Source organism: Sinohyriopsis cumingii, chromosome 2, assembly GCF_028554795.1.
Source record: "Sinohyriopsis cumingii isolate HCF-2022 chromosome 2, ASM2855479v2, whole genome shotgun sequence".
Classification (NCBI taxonomy): Eukaryota; Metazoa; Mollusca; class Bivalvia; order Unionida; family Unionidae; genus Sinohyriopsis; species Sinohyriopsis cumingii.
In genome coordinates this window covers 64,272,974-64,295,102 of record NC_142962.1, presented here as the reverse complement: position 1 = coordinate 64,295,102, position 22,129 = coordinate 64,272,974, and the positions used below count along the sequence as shown (strand labels likewise).

Below are 22,129 nucleotides of genomic sequence, written 5' to 3'. Positions count from 1 at the left end.
AGGGATCAGGGTGTGTCCCACTAGACATAATGATTTTGCTTTTGGAGGCGCTACAAGCCAAGACTTTGTTACTGACCTTGAACTCCATGACAAATTTGTCTACCCAGGGAAGACTGCATTTGAGCCCCTTCTAGTTTCTCGTTCTGGCAAACTGAAAACTACATAGATCCCCTGACAGCGTGGATTTCTATAGGATTAGACTTTCACCACCACTTGAGTTGGTAAACAAATCGTAACTGATTTATGACCAGAGTTCCAAATAATGCCCTTGAAACCAACTTTTATCTGATAACGGATTCATCAGTTTAGGTCTACATCTTCAAGGTTAGTTGTCCATGGAGAAAAACTTCCCTCCTTCTGGTAATAAGAACCGTCTTATTAAACCTACAGCGGCATGTCAACCACGTAAGGAGTCATTGTGTGCTGGTCTCCACAGACAATTCATTGTAGTAGCATACATTAGATGACAAAGGGGCATACATGCTCCTTCTGTGTGTATGGAGGTTTTGAACCTCCTTCACTGGACAACCTCAGAGGAGATTACCCTTCAGGTTGCCTTCAGGTTGCCCATATTGTTGGCAAGAAGAATTTTCTGGCAGACAGTCTGCGAAGGGGAGTCACTCTAAATCTCAAAGAATGGTCTCAAAATCAATCGGTGGCAGAGTCCATTTCGGACTGTAATGAGAAAGTTTTGGTAGACTTGTTAATTTATGTCCCCCATGACCCAGATCATAGGGCATAGACAATGAATTGATCGTACGTGTGCAGGAGAAGAGTTAAGTTGATGACCAGGTGATGCTGTGGTGAATTAAAGAGATATCTCGGGACAGGAACGATCTCTTTTAGTGATGGATTTTGGTGGTCGCATACTACTTTTTCCTTTTTCTACCTTTCATCTTTGTGCAACAGAGCGAATGCAGATTTCCTTTGGGGTCAATAGTTGCAGCACAAAAAGTAGCCCAAGCTGATACCAGCATACAGTGGTAGGTATTCCTTCCATAAGGGTTAGTATATCCTGTGGTACCAGTTTTTGAGGCCATCAGCTTCCTACTGCACATGCTAAGTCAGCAGCATGCTGGTAACAGGAAACATATTACTGACATTAAATGTAGTTTATTGGGTAGGTTGGAATAAAACTAATTTTAATGATGCAATACTTACCTGTCACTATTGTCAAATTCAGTCCTCCCACCCACCACGGATATGCCACTTTTAATCTGTGTCCATAAGGAAGATGGCAGCTACTGCGCATGGGCCTATGATGTGTGGTCAGACTGAGTTTACCTTCTTTCCAGTTCTGAACTGTGTGTTTTGTTGTCCCAAGGGATTTCAGTGTACTCAACTCAAAGAGACTTGTCAAACAATCAAGCCAAATAAAAAAATCATGGTTCTGATTACAATGAAAACAAATCGGTCGGTAGATTGGTACAAATCTTTTTTGGTTGTTGTTAGTTTGGCCTGGATGGATTAAATTGAAGCGTAAAATAGAAAATAAGTTTGTCATTTGCATCCTAAATTAAACTTTGATCTTAGTTACATCCCTTTGTTAATTTGCTTTTTCCTGAATTTGCTTTTTTTCTTTTCCCCCATCTTTTTTTTTCAACACAAAACAATGTAGGGTCGGCAGGAAAAAATAGGGTTCGTCGGTAACAAGAACCAAACATATTTTTTTTTTGTAATTGGTCTTAAGAAAAGGTTATCTACTCGTACAAGCCAATATAAAATGACTGGAAATTCAAATTTTAATAAAAGATAAACAAATTAAGTTTTCTTGTTAAGCATTCAATACACTTTCAAACAGGACATGCTTTGCATTGTCAATAGCATAACCCCACATGCAAGTGTACACACTCACATAATCACAACCGCACTTGTATTTAATTTAAAAATAAATGCATTACCCTTCCAATTAAATGCTTGGAATGTTGCTCTGTTTGCACTCTAGAATGACTAATGTTGATATGTTGTTTGTAGAACAAATTGCTCCACATTGCCGATGAATTTCATAAAGTCAACAACCCTATCAACCAGGAGTTCTAAATGTTAGTTTTGCTTGACTTTGCTCAATTCATTCTTCTCTGAATCACAGCTGAGCTTCATTTTGACATTTTACATTAATAAATGAATTACACTTACATGCTATTACAACTACTATACAATAATATATGAAGTAAAATCCAACTTTACAGAAACGTTTTTGCTGATTATGAACCAGCCGATAGTCTTTAATAAAGAAAGCTTAAACATTATCATTCAAAGCAACAAAGAGTAACAACTTTCATTTCTTTGACATGCATCTCTTTGATTTGGCCGATCTTATTACAGCAGAGAATTTAACATAACTGAGATTGAACTGACGCGAACACAAGGTCATATTCTGCTGACATTTTCATATATAAATCAGGTTACACCGTTCACAATTCTGAAAGTGAAAAGCATTATTCAGAACATATTTTTCTCTAATGATAAATCTCTTGAACATGAAATACAAGGGTTTGTAAAGGGTTACTTAAAATAAGTAGACTACGAATTCCCCCGAAATATGAACCTTCATTATTATTAGTAGATCTTGATTTTAGTCTGAGAGATTGTTGATTAACCTAACCTCATATGATATGGGGTTTTCCACTGATGCAAATTAGTTGATGGGTTCTCTCACAAAGTAGTCTAAACATATCACCCTCGCTATAGCTAGGCTGGTATAAAATATGTGCATGGGTGATTGTTTATCTCTGACGAACTGGCCTTTTAATCAGTTCTAGGACAATCAAGCTGAATAAATTGCACTGAAATAATAGTCTTCCATGAGCATTAAACTGAAATAATAAATGCCAGTCTGCTATCTCATTCACAGCTTGGCTTTAGCAACATTCAGGACCTAGAGGATGGACAGGAGATTTTGCTGAAGGTCTACCAGTTTTCCTTTGCACCAGAGCAGGACCCAAGTGAGTTTATGCAAAATCATGTCAAGGACACACACACACACACACACACACACACACACACACAGTATTAATATTCAAATTGAGAAAAGTATCAATGGTAGGCTTGAAAGATCATGTCATAGGAGCATTCCTACCAAATATGATTGATACTAGCATGGCCATTCTGACAATAAATTGAAAATAGGTTTTCCATAAGGTTTCTATGGAAACCAGCACATTGCTAGAGACCCATATGAGATACAATTTTGATATAGTATGTCGGAAATAATCCAACCAATTTTAAATACAAATAGGCTCAACCGTTCTAGAGACGTTTCTAAATAGGTTTACCACCTGGTTGTGAAGAAAGCCACACCTATGCTAGTGAAAACATTCAAATCACAGATTAAATTAAAGATGTTTAGTTCTGTTCAAAGTCCGATATTTCTCCTATCTGAACACATTACGTCTGTTAGAGAATTTTTAGATGCTCAGAATCAAGTTTGAGTGTAGTTTGCCTGTATGTACCTTTATATTTAAAATACATTGTATGCCTTGTATTTTATATTCTTATCTTCAGGAACAATATTAGCTTGAAAATAATTTTTCCTATGTTCTCTTTGCATCTGAACCATTGAAATCATCTCTTTTCAGGTATAATTGGTCACAATTTAGACTTATCAAAATGGTGAGTTTATCGGCTCAGAGCATTTAATTTTTTCACCTTTCCTTTTTTCATGGATGAAACATTAAACTTGTACACATACAGACACACAGACACACACACACACACACACACACACACACAAGCTTGTCATTAGAATTATTTGCCAAGTGGGCATACTGTTTGTACATGTCTGACCATCCATAAGAATAAAGAATAAATAAGTATGCGTTATACGAATCATTCTGGTAAAATGCTTGCCTCAGTCTATTACAAAAGCTCATTCTAACTTGAGGCTTTCTGTGGACCAATGGTCCAAGGTGGCCATCTTTAGAGATTGCTGACCAGGGCTGTATTATCCAATAGGCGTACTAGGCACTCTGCCTAGGGTCTACAAACACCATATTACTGAAAAGTGTATGTCTATGGCCTTCGAACACCATGTTACTGAAAAGTGTATACCTGTATTTCTTGGGCCTTCAAGGACCATAATCCAGCCTTGTTACTGGCATCCCTGTCATAGGGTTGTCTTGGCTCTACCAATGTATGTGAGAAAGCTTGCCGGTAGCTTTTCATGGGCTGGTGCTTTCATTCTGAGATTTTCAGGGTTCTTCGTTCACCAAATATACCTGCTATCATGTATATCATATGCTGAAAAATGTCATTAAAACCACAAAACAAATCAAACATTGCATGTAAAAAGGTAATCACGATCATTAAGCTCATTGTTGTCAAGTATTCTATTACCCTGGTCAAGGCCTTAGTCAGATGTTTTTTACTCTCTTTGTTCAGTTTGTATAAACATGAATACTGTTGCTAAGTAGTGACTTGAATTGCTGCTAGCATTTGACAAACTAGGCAACAACAAAAGAATGCAATAATATTAAGTTAGTGATTCTTTAGTTGCAAAACAACATAGTTGGTGATTAGAAAATGAGAAGAGTGTACTTTTATATGCTGATTTTTGTAATAAAATTTTGAGGAAGTACAAAACAGTGTAGGGAACATAACAATTTAATAAAAAGACTTGCAGAAACTATTAAGAGACAACATACATTCATATAAACTTTGATTAAGTTAGAAAAACAAATCTCAATTGAAAGGGGGCAATTTACAAGAAAATGCTAAATTATTATGGGCAGTGACTAAAGTGGGAAAGAAGCCAGATATGGCTTGTTAATACAGTGCAGCCTTTTTTTCTGGTATACAATGACTGTGTAATCAAACGTATCAGACTTTTTCAGGGCAAAATATTGCATACTACAGGAAAACTGTTAGCACCAATATTAATTATATATTGATTTTGTACTGCACTAGTTACTATATAGCTCATTTTAAAATTGCAACCGTATTATTTCTTTGAAAATTCAATTTGGCTCACAGGTGAGGGGATGCAGTGTATGTACTCATAACTATAAAAGTGAGTGGGAATGATACGAAGTCCTTGAATTTGGTCTCAAGATCACTGTGAATTTTTACCGTGTGCCCTTCTTGCTTTCATTTGAGGGATTATATTTCCAGCAATTGTTTGTGGAAGAATATTTTTATTTGAAGAAGATTAACGTGTTTCCACACATGATTGATTTGCATATATTGAGCAGTCCTGTATTTTTGTGTGTGTGTAGGAATAGATCTGTATGTTTGGTCTCCTAAATCAGCCAGTGATTTTTTTGTAGTCAGGAAGGAAAATTCAGACAAAATCAACTATCAATTATTATTTTATTTGAAAGTCACTATTTCTTTTGGAAACCTTATTGGCAAAGAAAAACGTTATAAAAGCCATAGTTCTACGGCTTAGATGAAATGCTAGATTACAACAGATACTGTTGCACTTTATTTGTATGATCTGGTTTCAGGTTTTCCTTTGTGATGACTCATCGAGGAGAAATACTGCGAGTCTACCACCCATCTAATGAAGATAATGAGGTCCTGGCTGTAAAGAAAGGGTTTGCTGGTCTACTATCCTCAAAGATCTACACAGAAGAAGAGGTATGATGTAAAAGTTTGCTTTCAATTTTGTTCTTTTATAGAAGAGGGAAAAAAAGAATACTTGGTACGAGACAATAGGGATATATATATATATATATATATATATATATATATATATATATATATATATATATAAAATTAAAAAGTGTATATTTAGTCCCAGAATATTGTATTCAGCAATTTTAATTGGCACCATAGTCATTATTGTGCTGACATGCTGTAAATACTAATACATACATATATACCGGTACATCATATTCAAAGAAGGAAAGGATGCCACCTTAAAAAGTCAAATACGTTTATAAACTCCTCAGAGAATGCAAAATGATGATTTCATTATTTATCACTATTTAATTGCATAGTGAAACTCCACTATAGTAAAACTCCACAAAACGCAAAGGTATTTTTTATGCAAGCGATTATCATGCTGTGTAACTTTTTGTGAAATAGTGCAACAAGTCAGTTAAGTGAAGAAAATGATCCATTTGTATCCCCCCTCCCGGTTATACAGATTTTTTTTTTTTTTTGGTAGGGTATAGGTGGATGCAATGCTTACTGCGTCACTGACACAGTTACTCGGTTACCATCTGAAATCAATGCATGTTAAATATATAAAAAAAAATTATAGTAAAAACACAATGGCTACATATTTAATTTTGTTGCTATTGTTGGTTTTTATGTTATTTTTTAGCACATTATAGACTATACCTACGGCCAGTATAACAAATGGAGGAAGAACCTGGGAAAACCCCTGGAAAGAACCCCCGACCGACATAAAACTACTGGCAATCCCTCATATAAAAATTAGCCCGAGACAGAGGTGAAATGGTAGTGGTCAGTAAAAGCAAGCGCGTTTGACCACTCAACCACCCGTGGCCCCGATATTTAATTTTGAGCAGTCAAGCACGTGTTAGAACGTGTAAAGCATGATTAGTTAAGTGTGTGAGATGTTCCTGAAAATTTGACATCTCGTTCCGTTCTTAGTCGACATCGGATTACGCTACACAGCGCTGTTTTTAAGGCAGTACGACCTTGACCAACAAAACGTAAATATCAGGGTCGATGTGTTAAATTGTAGAATCTCTGGATTTGACCCTTCCTACCCTATTTTTGATATTTGGACATATATGTTAGGGTGCTATCCATGATGCTGTATTTACTGATTGAACATTTCTATGACACGACATGTCTACTTACTCTTAAGTGTACGCTATATTTTATAATTAAAACTATTTATAGTCAAATATTTGTATTTCAATCCAAGATTAGTTATATAGAGTTTCATGTTCGGGGTTTACATGCTGACGTCACTTAGCATAGTTAGTGCTCTATTTTCATTGGTCAATAAGTATTTATTGCCCGATGATCGTTGGTGCTAAATTCGGATTAGTTAATAATAACGGTATATAAAGGAGGTCAGCGTTCACGACCTTTAGGTTATACAAGTTGTACATAGCCGAATGGCCGAGTACGTCTATTATGTAAAGTCAGTCAGCCAGACGACCTTTATCACTCTCCAATCTTTGTCGAGGCGCGAAGTACGAATTGTTCCCTGTGGATACGCTATGACTCAACCAACTTTAAAGTAAGATATGAGTGCGGTAAAAATGCTACTGTAACGTTTTTTACTTTCCTTGCGCAAAATAACACTATTTGGATAGCAGTATTTTTATTTACGAGTTTTGTAAAATACTTGTTTTTGACATCTGAGAATTTCAGTAGAATTTGAATAATCTACATCTTCATCTAAAGTAAATAAGTAAACCCCAACTCTATTTATATTCATTGCGCCTATAATTTATAATGGTAAATGGATTAAAATTAAATTGATACTTTATTCCTGTTATAGAAGTAACAGTATTTGTGTGAAATTAATATAAATAAACATTGTATTCTGCTTGGGAGCAATAATTGCACAAAGATGGGTAAATCATAGAAGCTGTGAATGAGTCATGATTGGGTTGCGCCCGAACCAGAAGACGTGAACTAGGGAACCGCTTCACAAGACAATATATTCACGTGAGATTTTCTTAAGCTTTTACGTACGACATTCGTGCGTTATTACGGGTGTTTTATTAATGAGAATTACTGTACTTAAAATTTTACGTAACTTTAAGGCAAGCCCCATGCAGGCACAAGTGCAAATTTGTGGAGAGCGAGTCAGAGAGAGAGGGTTATTTTGAGATGCGCCCTGACATTCCAATGTAAACTGCACAGTGGGTCTTTGTTTAACAAAACTGTTTAGAACATATTGATAAACATTCTCCGAGAAAAAAACCTACATGTAAACATTAATATAAATATAATAATTGCTATTTTGTTGATTACCCTGAAAAATATAGACAGGTGAGACATTAAATAATCAGTTTTAATGAAATGCCTTCAAAATCATTGCCAAAAATTATCCTGTTATATAAAGTATGTCAGGGTCAGAAAGTGCTAATCACATATATTCCAGAGATAAATTAATATATGGAAAAATCTTAACCAGTAGACAGTTCTTTTTCATAGCTGTTAGCATTTTGTTTTTCATGTTTGCAATGGACAATGTAAACATTTCCACTTCTTATGGTAACAGCAGCTGTCTTTTAATGTTGTAATTGTTTTGGGTCCAACACCATTTTTCAGTGCATAGCAGGATATACATGGCAGTCAGAATAACTGGTGGTGAAAGAACCTGGGAAAACCCCTGTAAGAACCACCAATCCACAGGAAGCTGATGGCAAGCTTTATCAAATACCCACATTTTCTGAATCTGAGACTCAAACCCATGTTGACAGAGATGAGATGTCAGTGGTTGGCAAAGGCCAGTACTTTAGACCACTTGGCCACTGGGGGTCAAGATGTCTTTTAATAAATACAAATAAACCCAAATGAAACAGTTGCTACTGTAGATGATGATGATCATTGTCATCAACATCTTCATTATTACCATAATCTGTGAGATTAATAATAATAATATTATTATTATTATTGTTTTTTTTTGATAGCTGAATTACACTTTCTTCAGGCTTCTATTCTGAGTTTGTAGCTGTCTGCATAAGAAATTTGCAGTTCTCTTATATAATTGTCATATGCTTGCCTTATTTACTGAACAGATTTGAATCTTTTAGTATAAGTCTATATAATGTCTTTGTCTATAATTAAAATGTATAATTTTTAAACCAAGATATTCAGACGTCTTGAAACAGTAGCTCTTGACTCTTTCTTTGTTTTACAGAGCCTTGCTTTGGCATTTAATCTTAATATGCATTTTTTCTTCAAGTGCACTTGTTATAAAAGTAATACTAACAAAAAACACAAAAAGAAGGGAAAAAATGCATCATGTATCACATATCAAAATGACACACCTGGCATTCTTTATGAGCATTGGCATGTTGTTTAATAACATGACAGTAAAAATATCAGATTAATACAAATATGACTATTGACAATTTCTTTCCATCCAGATTAATAAAGGTGCTAATTTACTAGTGGCCAAGTTACTGAACAAAGATGTTTTCACAATAAAGTGAATTTTATGTTTAACTGGCTCATACTTATACAGGTATTTTGACACTTTAGGTGGATGGTAAAGCCTACTGTTTTATCATTATTTTTAATGATAACAAGCATTTGTACAAATATGCTGTTTGAAAATTTAACGAGTTGAAATAAATTTTTGTGACAGTAGTCATACCAGCTTAAATTGTCGACATGTATACCAGATGTCATTGACATGTACATTGACATCAATATGTATATAAAATTTTCGAAGAAAGGAAACCCGGTGAATTTGGATATAATGTTTTTTGCTTTAAAGCTACAAAAAATACAGTCCCCTGTGAAATAGTATAGACAGTCTTTACAGTATTACAAGGAATATTCAGATTGTAGGGAAAAAATGTGAAAACCAACAATTATCTTAGGTTTAGTAGACACCATTTCATTTGAGTATTGCTTATGGGATGAATACCACTGCCATGGGAATGTAAAAGCAAAGAATTATGTCACTAGAGATCTAGGAAGAGGCCATTGACCTCCATGGGTTTAGGAACAGAAGTTTATGAAACTTAACTTGAGGTCACTAAGATCTATGTAGAACCTTGGAGCTAATACAATATTGCCTTTGCTGCATCATATCATAACTGTGAACTTTTCAAATGCATGTTTTTCAATTTGACAATGGCAGTAGATGATATTTCATTACACTTTACTGAAAATTGGTCTTGAAAAAAATTATTGACTATTGTACTGAGATGATTTTGTATTTTTGTATATGTACGTGTACTGTTATACCCCGATTCATGAAACTTGCAGTGGTGATGCATCTTGATGCACTCTCATCACTTAAATGGATAAATTTTCTATCTTTCTTGCTTCACTGACTTTGGTATAATTTTAAAACAAAATAATTTCTCAAGTTCTGCTTATGTTAGAATCATGAAACTAGATGATTGTGTGCATCTTTAATAATACCAAACCCTTACCACAAAAGAATGTCACTGTGACTTATACTTTACAATTTACTGGCCTAGGTTATGTAACTTTGCATTTAGCTTATACCAAATAGGTATTTTGCATCCTTCATATATATTTGCTGAGAGAATGTATCTTGATGAATACTGTGCTCATAAAAGTCAGTTGTGAACACAATGGTATGAAGATAAATGCAGCCAAATTAAAAGCCATGATCATTATAGTAGTCAAGCAACAGTAAAAGTTAAGATAAATGATTTCAGAGTAATGATAAAAGGAATGGATATACAGCAGTCTGAAAATCAAAAACTACTTGGCATCATGATAGACAATATCTTGTGCTGGAAAATACAAGTTGATAAGGTCATTGAAACAGTTAACTGACTTTATCTACTGAACAGAATAAAATCTTTTCTCCCTCAAGAACAGAGAAAGATATTCTGCAATGCATATGTCATGCCACACTTGGAATATTGCTGTTCTGTTTGGGGTAATAGTGTTAGAGAAATTAGGAAAGATTACTGAAATTTAAAAAAAGAGCTAGAGTTATTCTTGATGCTGATTTAGATATACCATCAACAGATCTTTTTAAAACCCTAAAGTGGCTTCGATTTCAGCAGAGAACTCAGTATCAAAAGAGTTTACCTGTTTATAAATCTGTACCTGGTTTGTCTCCTGATTATCTGAAATGCAATTTTAAATTTGTTGAAAATGTACATGAGTATCAACTGAGATGCATCTCAAACAAATTATGTTTACCTAAACCAATTTTAGAGTTTTATAAGAAGAATTTTGCTTTTTTCTGGAACCAAACTATGGAACTCCATACCACCTTAAACAAAGTCAGCTGATGTGTGCCAAGCTTTCAAAAACGTTTTATTCAACATCTACAGAAACAACCATTTGTTTTATTTGTTAATTTAGTTCTACTACCTTTTACAACATTGTTATCATGTACTCACCTGTTTTATGCATGTTTGCTACTTCTGTTTTGTATGAATCCATTATTTACTCATCCTTGATGCCTTGTACATATTTTATTGAAGTAGTAGATCAATTATCTAGTTTTTAAATGCATTTGTTGGCCAATTTTGTATTATATATGTTTATATTTATACAAATGACATTGGAGAAGGCCTCATGGAAGAATGGTCATTGTTAAATGCTATATTAATACTCAGCTGGGGACCAAACCCACAATCTCCATCATCTGAGGTGGATGCTGTAACTGCTATGCCACTAGAGTGGTTGGTTATATTTTGTAATTGTAACTGAGGCTCATCATAACCTGTATTTGAGTCTTTATTAGAATTGGTCCAGTTTTTGCATTTACCTCATGACAACACACATTTTTGGCATGTTATATGACAGTTGGATGCATCCCAGGTACTAGTAAACCCTTGAAACAAAAGGTGATTGTGACCTACATTGTATGGTTAAGAATTTGTGTTTTTGGGCACAGTGATTCATCCATGCTTGACCTGGATACACCCTAGCCTATTCAGAAAGCCCACCCATTCAGACTAAAAATACAGTTAATAGCAGGAATAAATGTGTTAATTTTCTAGGATAAACTTCGATCTTAATTGACTATAGTTAAATATTGTGATATGTTACCCTCCCCAAGTTAGCAGTGTATTGTACATGTGAATGAGTATGGGAATTAGACAATGAACTGCATGCTGCATGTTTTTCATGTAGGCCTCTCTGTACAGGGTTAACCAATTTTATTATTAATGCATGAACTATGTACTGCTGGCTGTCACTTTTAAGTTGCTTAAAGTTTGTGGCTTCATCCAGTAAAGTGAGGCTTCTAGGGGTGGATAATGATAATACCTTTTCAAGCAGATTTTAAGAACCATGATTTAAAAAGAATTAATACAAAAACAATATTCTCAAATTTTATAAACTCATTTTGGTACATTAACATGATATGTCTTATTTAATTGTCTTATGTCTTTTATACCTTGTCACAGTAGGTTGGTAGCTGGTTTTACAATATGTCAGTGCAATACTGCAGGCTGTAAAGCAGCAATTTAAAGTTAAAAGTTTTAAATTAGGAAAAAGGTTAAAAATTTATAATGTAAAGATGAAAGATTGCAAAAGAGTCTTTAAGTAGAAACAATTATTTTAGTCTGAATTTATTTTCCATGTGATAATGTTTACAGTGGCTGTTGGAGATTTGTAAAAGTAGATTTAAGTTATGTAATCGTTGGTTACTTATTTGTTTTAAAAACAATCACCCATTTTGTCATATAGTTTAATGCAGTGTAATAAACAATCTCATTAGAGGAACTAGTCTTGTTGTTTCTGATGGATGGACTGCCATGAAACAGGTCAAACATTGTCTCCATTGAAAGCTACACATATTAACAAATTACTTTGCTCTGACAATTTTGGTGATAGTTATTGCTCTATAGTTTTGTAGGTCATGTAGTATATGAAATAATCTCATTATCAAAACTAGTCCTGCTGTTCATTTTATGGAGTTTTGGTTGTACTGGTCAGAAAAGGTTATGTAATGGCCTTTCATCCAGCATCCATTAGCAGAATTCTGAAATTGCTTTGCTGTTAAACTACTGAGAGCATAGTCACAAAACTTTACAGAAACATTCTTCCACTAAGTCCTCTGTGATATCCAATATGGCAACCATATTGAAAATCTTGTTATTGTTGCTATTTCTAAATGGTGGTCATAATGTCATGTGGTTTCCTCTAGAAGACTTTTGAAGATGTCTAGTTGGTCGTGAACAAAAATGGTGCTGATCTGGCATCTTATGTCAAGTTGGTCCTATATTAAAAATGGCACAGATCTGAAGGGCCCCCAAGGTAACCATCATGAAAATCTTGCTATCACTACTCATTCTGAATAAATGCTTGCATTAATATGGAGATTTAACTAAAAGTTTCTTAATATGTCTAGTTGGTCCGAAATGAAAATGGTGCCGATCTGAGATGCAGTATTGACTGCCTTAGTGGCCATTTTGAAAATCTCATTACTATTACTTCAGAATTGAAGCTCATATTGACAAGAGGTGTTCACTAAAAGACTTCTATTGATTTTTGGGGGGAACTGAAAATGATGCCAATCTGATTACAAGTATGGTTGTCATGGTGGCCATCTTGAAATTCTTATCATAGCTACTCCTAGATAGATGGTGATATATCAGCATGGAGTTTTTACCAAAAGTCTAATTATTATGTCTTGTTTGTCCTAAAATTGAAAATGGTACCAATCTGACATACAATTATGCCACAACACCAGCCACCAGGAAAATCTTGTTATTGCTACTCCTAAATGATAACTCGGCTTGATTGTTATTTTACCAGAAGACTTATTATGGTGTCTAGTTGGTCACGATTGAAAATGGTGCTGGTCTGACATCTGATATGGTCACCATGGCAGTCATTTTGAATATTGTTATTACTGCTTCACCTGAGTGGATGGTGATATTGACATCAGTTTTAAAGCAAAACATTTTTTATTATGTTTATTTGATCTTGTAAGGAAATGATGTCGATCTTACATTCAATAAGGTTTCCATGAGGAACAGTTGAAAATCTCGTTATTGCTACCAAAAATGAATGAATGATTTTTATCAAATTACATCTTATGATGTATAGTTGGTCCTAAAGGAAAATGTGCTGATCTTACATTTATTAGGCCACCAGTTGGTTTCAACACTTAGCATTAAAAAGAAGAAACGGTCTTGGCTGTCTGGAAAATCTTTTTGGCTATTAGAGCATCAGTCCCTTTTAGGGACTATTGTTTATGGATTTCTGTGATACTTGGGTCATATTGTGGTAATCAGCAAAAAATGAACAGATTGATTAACCTTTGTGCTCATGATTTATGTTAGGGTTATTGCCCTTTTTGACTTATGACTGGATGCAGTGTATGGTAGAATTTTTGAAAGCAGCTACCTTCTTAGTGCATATAATGATATCATTAGATACACTTGTTGACAAATCATTCTACGACCGCTTCGGTGGCCTAGTGGTTAGAGCGTCTGCCTTGGATGCGGGAGGCTGTGGATTCGATCCCCGGCCTCTCCACATTATGATTTATTTTTCCTTCATCTGCAATAATTTTTAAGAACAAATAGACCACTCCAGTGGCAGAAGAGGTTAGAGTGTCCACCTCGTATGCGGGAGGTTGTGGATTCGAATCCCGACCGAGTCATACCAAAGATGTATAAAAATGTACTAACAGCTGCCTCGCTTGGTGCTCAGCATTAAGAGGTTATTGTTAGGACTGGTTGGCCTGGTGTCAGGATAATGTGACTGGGTGGGACATCATGCTACATGTATGCGGCATGATGCCTCAGTGCTAGACATCACTATAAACTGTCACACTGCAGACATCATAGCGATACGGCTGAAACATTGTTAAAACTATGTTAAAAATCCAAATCACACACACAAATCATTCTACTCACACTATTTTGAGAAGAGTCAAATGAATTTTCTTCAGTAGATTCATCTTCATCATGGAGTAGTTGTGCAGTGTAGGAGGGGGAGGGGAAATTTACGTGAATAAATTGGGTACCATCCATCATGTTTTATCACTGAAACTGCTTTTATATTATAAAGTTAGGGCATTTATTTATGATTTCACTTACACAAATAGAGTATTTTAATTGAACAATATGTGTCTCTTTCATAAATGTTTTATTACACCAATAAAATATCCCATAACTTGATAAGTGAGGGATATTTTAGTTATTTTGCACTGTATGTTATGATAATATTGTTAATATTTCTTTTGTTCTAGATCAAGCAGAATAATCCTTCAGGCCAGTTGGAATATTCAGCAGAGGAATTTGGTCATGAAGGTAAGAGTGTTTCTGGATGAAGATGATGCTGAAATACAAATAACTTTTGTACCTATGTTAGGGACAAAGAAAACAGTAGCAGAGCTGTTTACTTCTACATTTTGAAAAAATATATATATGGGCTGTGGTTTGAAGTATTGATTTTATTGGTAGTCTTTTTTTGTAAAGAATCCACATGACAGGGTACTATTCATTTCATTTGTTACCCTTTTCAGCTGTAATACTGAAGCACTTGAAAGATTGATATACTGCACACAAAACTAGCATTGCATGTTTTATGAGTGGGGTCATGACATTAGAATCCTGTGAGTGTGATGTTGTGATGAACTTTATACAAATAAATTAATTTAATGGAAATTGATTCAAACTACTGGTGGTATGGAAAGAGGTGTGAACTGTCTGCTAATACTAGATGCTTACTTTGTAAGTTTCTTCTAACCTGTTCATGTTAGACCAGATGTCTTTATTGGCAGTGCTCAAAAAAATCTGATAACCTGATGCCCATGGCCCCTCTAATTTCAGATGGGCTTGTCCTGTATTCTAAGAGAGGTGCCCATTGGGCTTGTTGACAAAAAAATAATCCTATGTGCCTGAGAAGATGTTGACATACCTGCCAAAACACGGGGCATCACTGTCGTATGTGAAATGGGGATCTGATTTTCATCTAACTGTAACATGGCGTGTCTTACTGCAACACAATTTTGTAATACTCCCAAACCTGTAATCTTTGAAATTAGAAAAAAAGAACAATCCACTTTGTACATGCCTGTTACATGTAGCAAAAAAAAAAAAAGAAACACACCACTTTGTGTATGCCTGTTACATGTAACATGTATAAACACTAAACAGTCATGATTGGAGCTGATGTAAAACTATACTCTGGGCAGTTTAAATAGCAGCAATTAAAAAGGAAACTAGATCATGTATAATCCACCATTTCATTTATTACTTAATTGACTGACAATAATTAGTGAGATGAGTCTGAAGACTGCAGTGGGTGAGGCCATTCTGCTAATTTGCATAAGTACGATCAGGATGTGGAACAACCCACTATAGGTAAATCAAAGACATGTTAGATATGTGTACAAGAGTTTTTACATATCATTGCTATGAATTAGAATGTTTAAGCCATATGTATTATAGATTTTTGATAAGTTTGTGAACAGTGGTGATGTTTCTTTGAAGTAGAATTTTACTGCTTATATATAAAATGCAAAGCAATGATCATTTAAATTGTCATAATAGTGTTTAAGTATGATTCAGTTTTGATGCCAAAATAGGCAGCAATTAGCTATCAGCAAAGCTCAACAAAAATAAGTTCATAACTCCTAGTCAGTGGAGTTTTACTTGCAAAAATAAAAAATAAAAATAAAGGGGGAGGCCGGTTAATTCTATGCACATACTGCAAATATATCAACATCAGCTTGGTTCTGATCAGGATTCGTTCAGAGAATGCAGCAGAGCAGTTTGAATACCAGGACCATCCAGTGAGTGTAGTGATGAACACTAATGACACCTGCATTACCTTCAATGCCTATTGAACTTATATTTGAATTGTTGCGATTGCAGCACTTTGTGACAAATAATATGAAAAAAGGGGAAATTTTGGGCATATGGAATTGGAGTCTGGGCTTGTAGAACTTGAGCCAGGGCTTGTGAATTTTTTAAAGTCACTGGATGGTTGTCTAAAAAGATTTTTCTTTGAGCACTGGTTGACAACTACAGACTAGTAGGTAAGATTAACATACTGATTGGACTTTCAGGGTTATGAGTTCTGCTGTATTGGTTAAGCATCACTAAAGACTAGTAGGTAAGATTAACATACTGATTGGATTTTCAGGATTATGAGCTCTGCTGTATTGGTTAAGCATCACTAAAGACTAGTAGGTAAGATTAACATACTGATTGGACTTTCAGGGTTATGAGCTCTGCTGTATTGGTTAAGCATCACTAAAGACTAGTAGGTAAGATTAACATAGTGATTGGACTATCAGGGTTATGAGCTCTGCTGTATTTTTTAAGCATCACTAATTGGTAAGATAACTTTGCTAATACTTTATAAGTTAGTCTTCATTGTGTAAATGCTTCTTACATTGTTTTGCACCATGAAATAACTAACTAGTTAATAAGGTTTGTATTCAACAGGAATTCATTTATTATTTTAATTTTCTTTTAATGAAACACTGGCAAATCTAACATTGCAGTGAAACTGAACACCTGAAGAGTAAATATGGCTGTCAGCTCATCCAGTCTGGTCAAGAAGTGTCGTCAGTATTTTATAATAACAAAAACCCATGCATTATGGATTGATTTCACATGCTTGTAACCTTATAATGGGGACCTTTTGAGTGTATGATTGTTAGGTTGACAGATATTCTGAAATACACTGTTTATACACTTAAAAACTGCAAGAAAATTGGGCACTTGTTTCTTACTATCGACTTTTCTTGATCATGTTGTAGGGTGGGATGCAAGAGAGATGAGGGAGTATTTGAGCAAGCAAATTATTTGCCCTTCTCTCAAGTTTTCACTTGGGAGGCCTCTGCCCATCTCAACTGAGATTTCATCAGGAGAGTTATAGATGCTTGAAATGCCAATCCATGTGTGATCCTCAGTGTCTCATGGGTCCTCGTCCTGTCATATTACCCTCATTGGTTTTCTCAGGTAGCCCATGTGAAAATGGTTCAGCTCTTGGCATCTGTACACTGTCCAGGTTTTGCATTATACAGCAATGGTGGCAACACATTATCTTTGAAGACCTCATGTTGTTTTCAGACTTATTCTTCTCTGCTTCCACATATTTGCATGTAGTCTGCCAAAGCCACACTTGTTTTCACACATTGGTTTCATCATTGATGTGGACTGTATATATTAGTAAACCACCAAGATAGGTGAACTTGTCCATGACCTGGAGGCTTTGGCCATTGACTGTGATAGTAGGCCCTTTGTAATACTTTCCAGGTACAGGTTGGTGCATCACCTGTCTTCTTGATACTGATTTTGAGACTGAAATTGTCAGAATCTGAATAGAAATGGTCATACACTTGCATGGCAGGTGCAGATTTGGTGTTTATGGTACAGTTTTTAGCAGATAGGAGATCACAAACAGTCAGTTCCTGTAACTTTCTTCTTCACCCATAGTCTCCTCAGACTGAACAGCTTGCCATCAGTTTGGTATCAGATTTTGATACTTGTGTAATAGTTAACGAAGTCATCTGTAAGCATGACAGAGAAAATCATACTGAAGGTTGGGGCCAACACATAACTTTGCTTGACTCCATTTTAGTGACTAGGAGTGGTTTAGGTAACTAACCATTGTCCACAATATAAGTGGGCATGCAATCATTAAATTGCTTTTATGATGAATTTCTCTGAATCATATTTTGCCATGATATTCCAGAGGTTGCAATGACAGACTTTGTCAGAGGCTTTTGTTAGGTCAGTGAATGTTGTGAACAGGTTGGAGTTCTGTTCGTGGCACTTCTTTTGGTGTTGATGAGCAATAAACACCATTTTTGTGGTCCCTCATCCTTTCCTGAAGCCACATTGGATCTCAGCAGGATTCTTTGACTGATGTTATGCACAGTGTGATTTGGCAGAAATCTGGAAGGATTTTTCCAGCTATTGACAGCAAGGAGATGCCTTGATGGTTGTTGTAGGATTGTCTTTTGCTTTTCTGCTTGTGTAAGTGGATGATGGATGCATCATTGTACTTCAGGCATATAGTTGCTAGAGTCACATTGATTAGAAGTGTTGAGTCAGTTTATGAGACATGTGAGAGGCTTTGGCTTTGTAGACTTCTGATGGTATAGTTTCTGCTCCAGGTGTTTTGCCATTTGACAGAATGTCAGTTGTTTTCTCTGACTCATTTAGTGTTGAAGGATCAGCAAGAGATATGTTGATTTCCACTTGGGCAGTTGATCATTTGCCTCCTTATTGATAGGTGGTTCTTGATTGAGGATGTTGTTTTGAAGTTATTCTCCTTTGGGAAGTATATCATAACAGTAGATTTATGCACTGGTGCATTGAGATATAATAGATGGATACCTCGGGTATTGGTGTGTGGATTGGAAGTTAGCAGTGTTTCACAATTTTTGGAAGTTGGAGGCATAAAAGTATCCAGTAACACATCCAAGTCAGGGCACAGGTACCTGGATGACAAGGCCTTATGGACTGACAAATAATGCATATAACATTCTTGTACAAGTCCAACTATATTGAGTTATTTGTGGTCTCTGCTAATTTTTTTCTGATCCTGACTTTGTTTCTCTTAAGTTGGGTTCAGAAAAGTAAATTCTTCTATACCACCTTTGATTATCTCATTCAAATGTATCTGGTCACTCTTTTCATGTTTGCAAGTATCTGTTAGATCAGCTGTTAAAAATGCAGGACCCATGTTGCACAAACCTTTGTGGCATTGAAATGATTCCTCATTATATTGAAAACATCTGAAGAATGAATGCCTGTGATAATAGAAATATCTTCCACTGTGTATCATGCATCTTCATCATTTGCCTCTTTTACAGCAGCCATATTCCATAATTCACCAATCACAGACAATGGTTTCCAGAATGTAGGTCATCCACGGATTTGTGACCATCAATTAAACAATTCAACCACCTCAGAATTGTAGGATGTGACAGAGAATTACAATACATAAACATTGTTCAAACTGGCAAGGATATCAGCTGGAGAATATCATATGAGTACCCTGAGTTTACAATTCTCAGCAGCAGAATTGTTCTCCCTGACTGACATTTATCTGTGTTCATCATGCACATATATCAATATATCTTCAAGTCTGCCATGTGACACATGCAGCTGCTGAGCATTTTATGGAATGTTATTTATTCTACCAATTAGCATATTGACAGATTTAAAGAAACAAAGAACTTATAACAAAATATTCAGAATGTTTCAAATTCATTCTCATACTAGTGATAACTCTGTGTGTGTGTGTGTGTGTGTTTGCTATCCATGCAAGCCTTCAGTTCAATCCTAGTTTTTTTGGTATAAGGCATTTTGGTTGATCCATTTATATCCACTCAGAAGAATGGATATCCCTTTATTTTTACCCTAATGCCATCAACATCTAAAGAAGAAAAGGTTTGTTAAGAGTTGCTGATTTCTTTCTTAAAAGAAAACAAACTTCTTTTCATGCATGCCCAGAATGAATATGCTGTGTGAATGGAAATAAATACCAAACTTTTATTCAAATCCTCTTGACAATTTTAAAGATATGGTTAGATAATTTCAAAACATTCAAAGTTGCTTTGATAGCTGCGTTTTCGATGTTGCATATTTGTATCTGGTCTATTACTACTTATATGCATCTAGTCTGTTGCTGATCTACCAGTTCACTGTTGCTGTTCATTCTGGAGCTGTGAAAAAATGTCATTCACAGTTGTGACGTTAAACTACAGTATATGGTTATTAATCAAGATGAATTTATATTATAGAGACAAATGAAGAACGAGTTTAAAAGTCTCAGATTTGTGCAACATACCCTGAGAACTTTAGCATTTCACTATGGCAAGATAACCAAATGATTTGTTTGTAAACTTAAAGTTTTATCAGTCTGTTCTGTCATATGCTAATACACATACTTTTTCATATGCAATCATATTATATCCAGACTTAAATCCAAGCCTTCTAACAGTCAAAACTTAGTCATTTTCAACCAGATATCTTGTTGCATAAAATTGGAATGGACTAAGCACTGTTACAGGTATGTACAATTACTGCTTTCAAAGCTAAGAGCTTGCAAATATGATGATATTCTGTGCATCTGGAAAATCATATATTGTGGACAAAAAAACAGAAATTATCCCTTACAAAAGTCTTAAAAAGTCAAACTTTGATAATAAAAAAATAGAAGTTTTGATGCATTTTAAATTTAATTAAATAGGGTTGTCACAAGCAGTTTGCCTTCCTTTAATCTCCACCAATAATAGAATATCAGTAAGATGGTTCACAGGAATATCAACCTCTCCTGGTAGGTTTAAATTTAATAGGCAGAGATATTTTAGATGTCTTGCAGCTACAAAAAATATATGGTTTTCTAGTTACCACATTCTGCAGTGAAAATTTAGGGTACAATGAATTTTCCACCATTTAAATTTATTTTTGTACCGGGCACCTCTGTGACACGGGTATATAGAGATCCACATATCTGGCAATTCATCTTTTCGTGTAGCACACAATTTCATTAATGCAACTATGTTCTTTAGTTTTTAATGGATTGCCTGGTGCCAGAAAACTTTGTGATGCAGATATTGAGAATCACTTTGTGTTCACAATTTATTATAATATTTATCGCCTGTTCAAACTTGCAACTGAATGCAGTGTATGACAGAATCTTTTGATACAAGTAGTCTCACATTTTTAATGGATCATGAGGGACTTTGTAAAATGTTATGGTCATTTTCTGAATATGCGCATGTCAATAAATTGCTTTCCTCCCAAACAATATTACAAAAGTTATTTCATCTTTTGCATCCTGGTTGTAAATAAAGCTGATCTCACAGATATTCATAGATCGCCATGAAACATGGGAAATATGATCATCTAAATACAAATCACTATGCTCCAATAATTTTTGTTATAGTTATTGCTCTTTTTAATTTGGTGAAGTACCTGACAGAATATTTTTAACACGTGTAGTTGAACTTGTTTCAATGGATTCTTATGAAATTTGGTACATGTTATGACCATTATCTAAAGATGTGCATTTTGAAAAATCACTGCATTTGCAGTTTTAGTCATTGCCCTTTTTGCAGTTGAATGCATTGTACAAGAAATTTTTTGAATGTGTCTTGTATTGTAGTTTTTTTAATGGATTGCTATGAGAGTCAGTCAGGGTTTGCAAGGCACCTTGAAATGTACTTGAATTTTGATTCATACTTGAAAATTTTGTTTACCTTGATAAGTAGTTGAAAATAAGCTTCGGTCCTTGAAAATTATAAAATTAATCTACAAATGCATGTATGAAAATTTCTTTTCATACCATTACGTCATATAATCAAAATAACACTGTTTGCTATTGGGTGGTTAACAATATGTGACCAATCAGATATTTATAATTGCATGCTGTCGTGACCAATCAGATATTTATAATTGCATGAGTTTTATAGAGAGTTTTAAAAAGTGCATGATCTTTTCCAATGATCATTCTTCTTTGTTGATTTATTTTCTGCAGCAGCAGTAAACTTTTGTACTTTAAATCATGGTGAATCAGTTGTTCAAACTCTTGAATCAAA

General features: G+C 34.9%; 1 protein-coding gene across 1 annotated transcript in view; it reads left to right on the top strand.

The window, feature by feature from the left end:
• Window positions 1-22,129, top strand: part of LOC149805052 (uncharacterized) — a 105,249-nt gene that overhangs the window by 8,986 nt on the left and 74,134 nt on the right. The window contains exons 2-5 of the mRNA XM_089933481.1: window positions 2,855-2,945; window positions 3,579-3,612; window positions 5,445-5,577; window positions 14,810-14,870. Coding sequence (XP_089789607.1) covers window positions 2,855-2,945; window positions 3,579-3,612; window positions 5,445-5,577; window positions 14,810-14,870 — 319 coding nt within the window. The remainder of the gene's footprint in view (window positions 1-2,854; window positions 2,946-3,578; window positions 3,613-5,444; window positions 5,578-14,809; window positions 14,871-22,129) is intronic.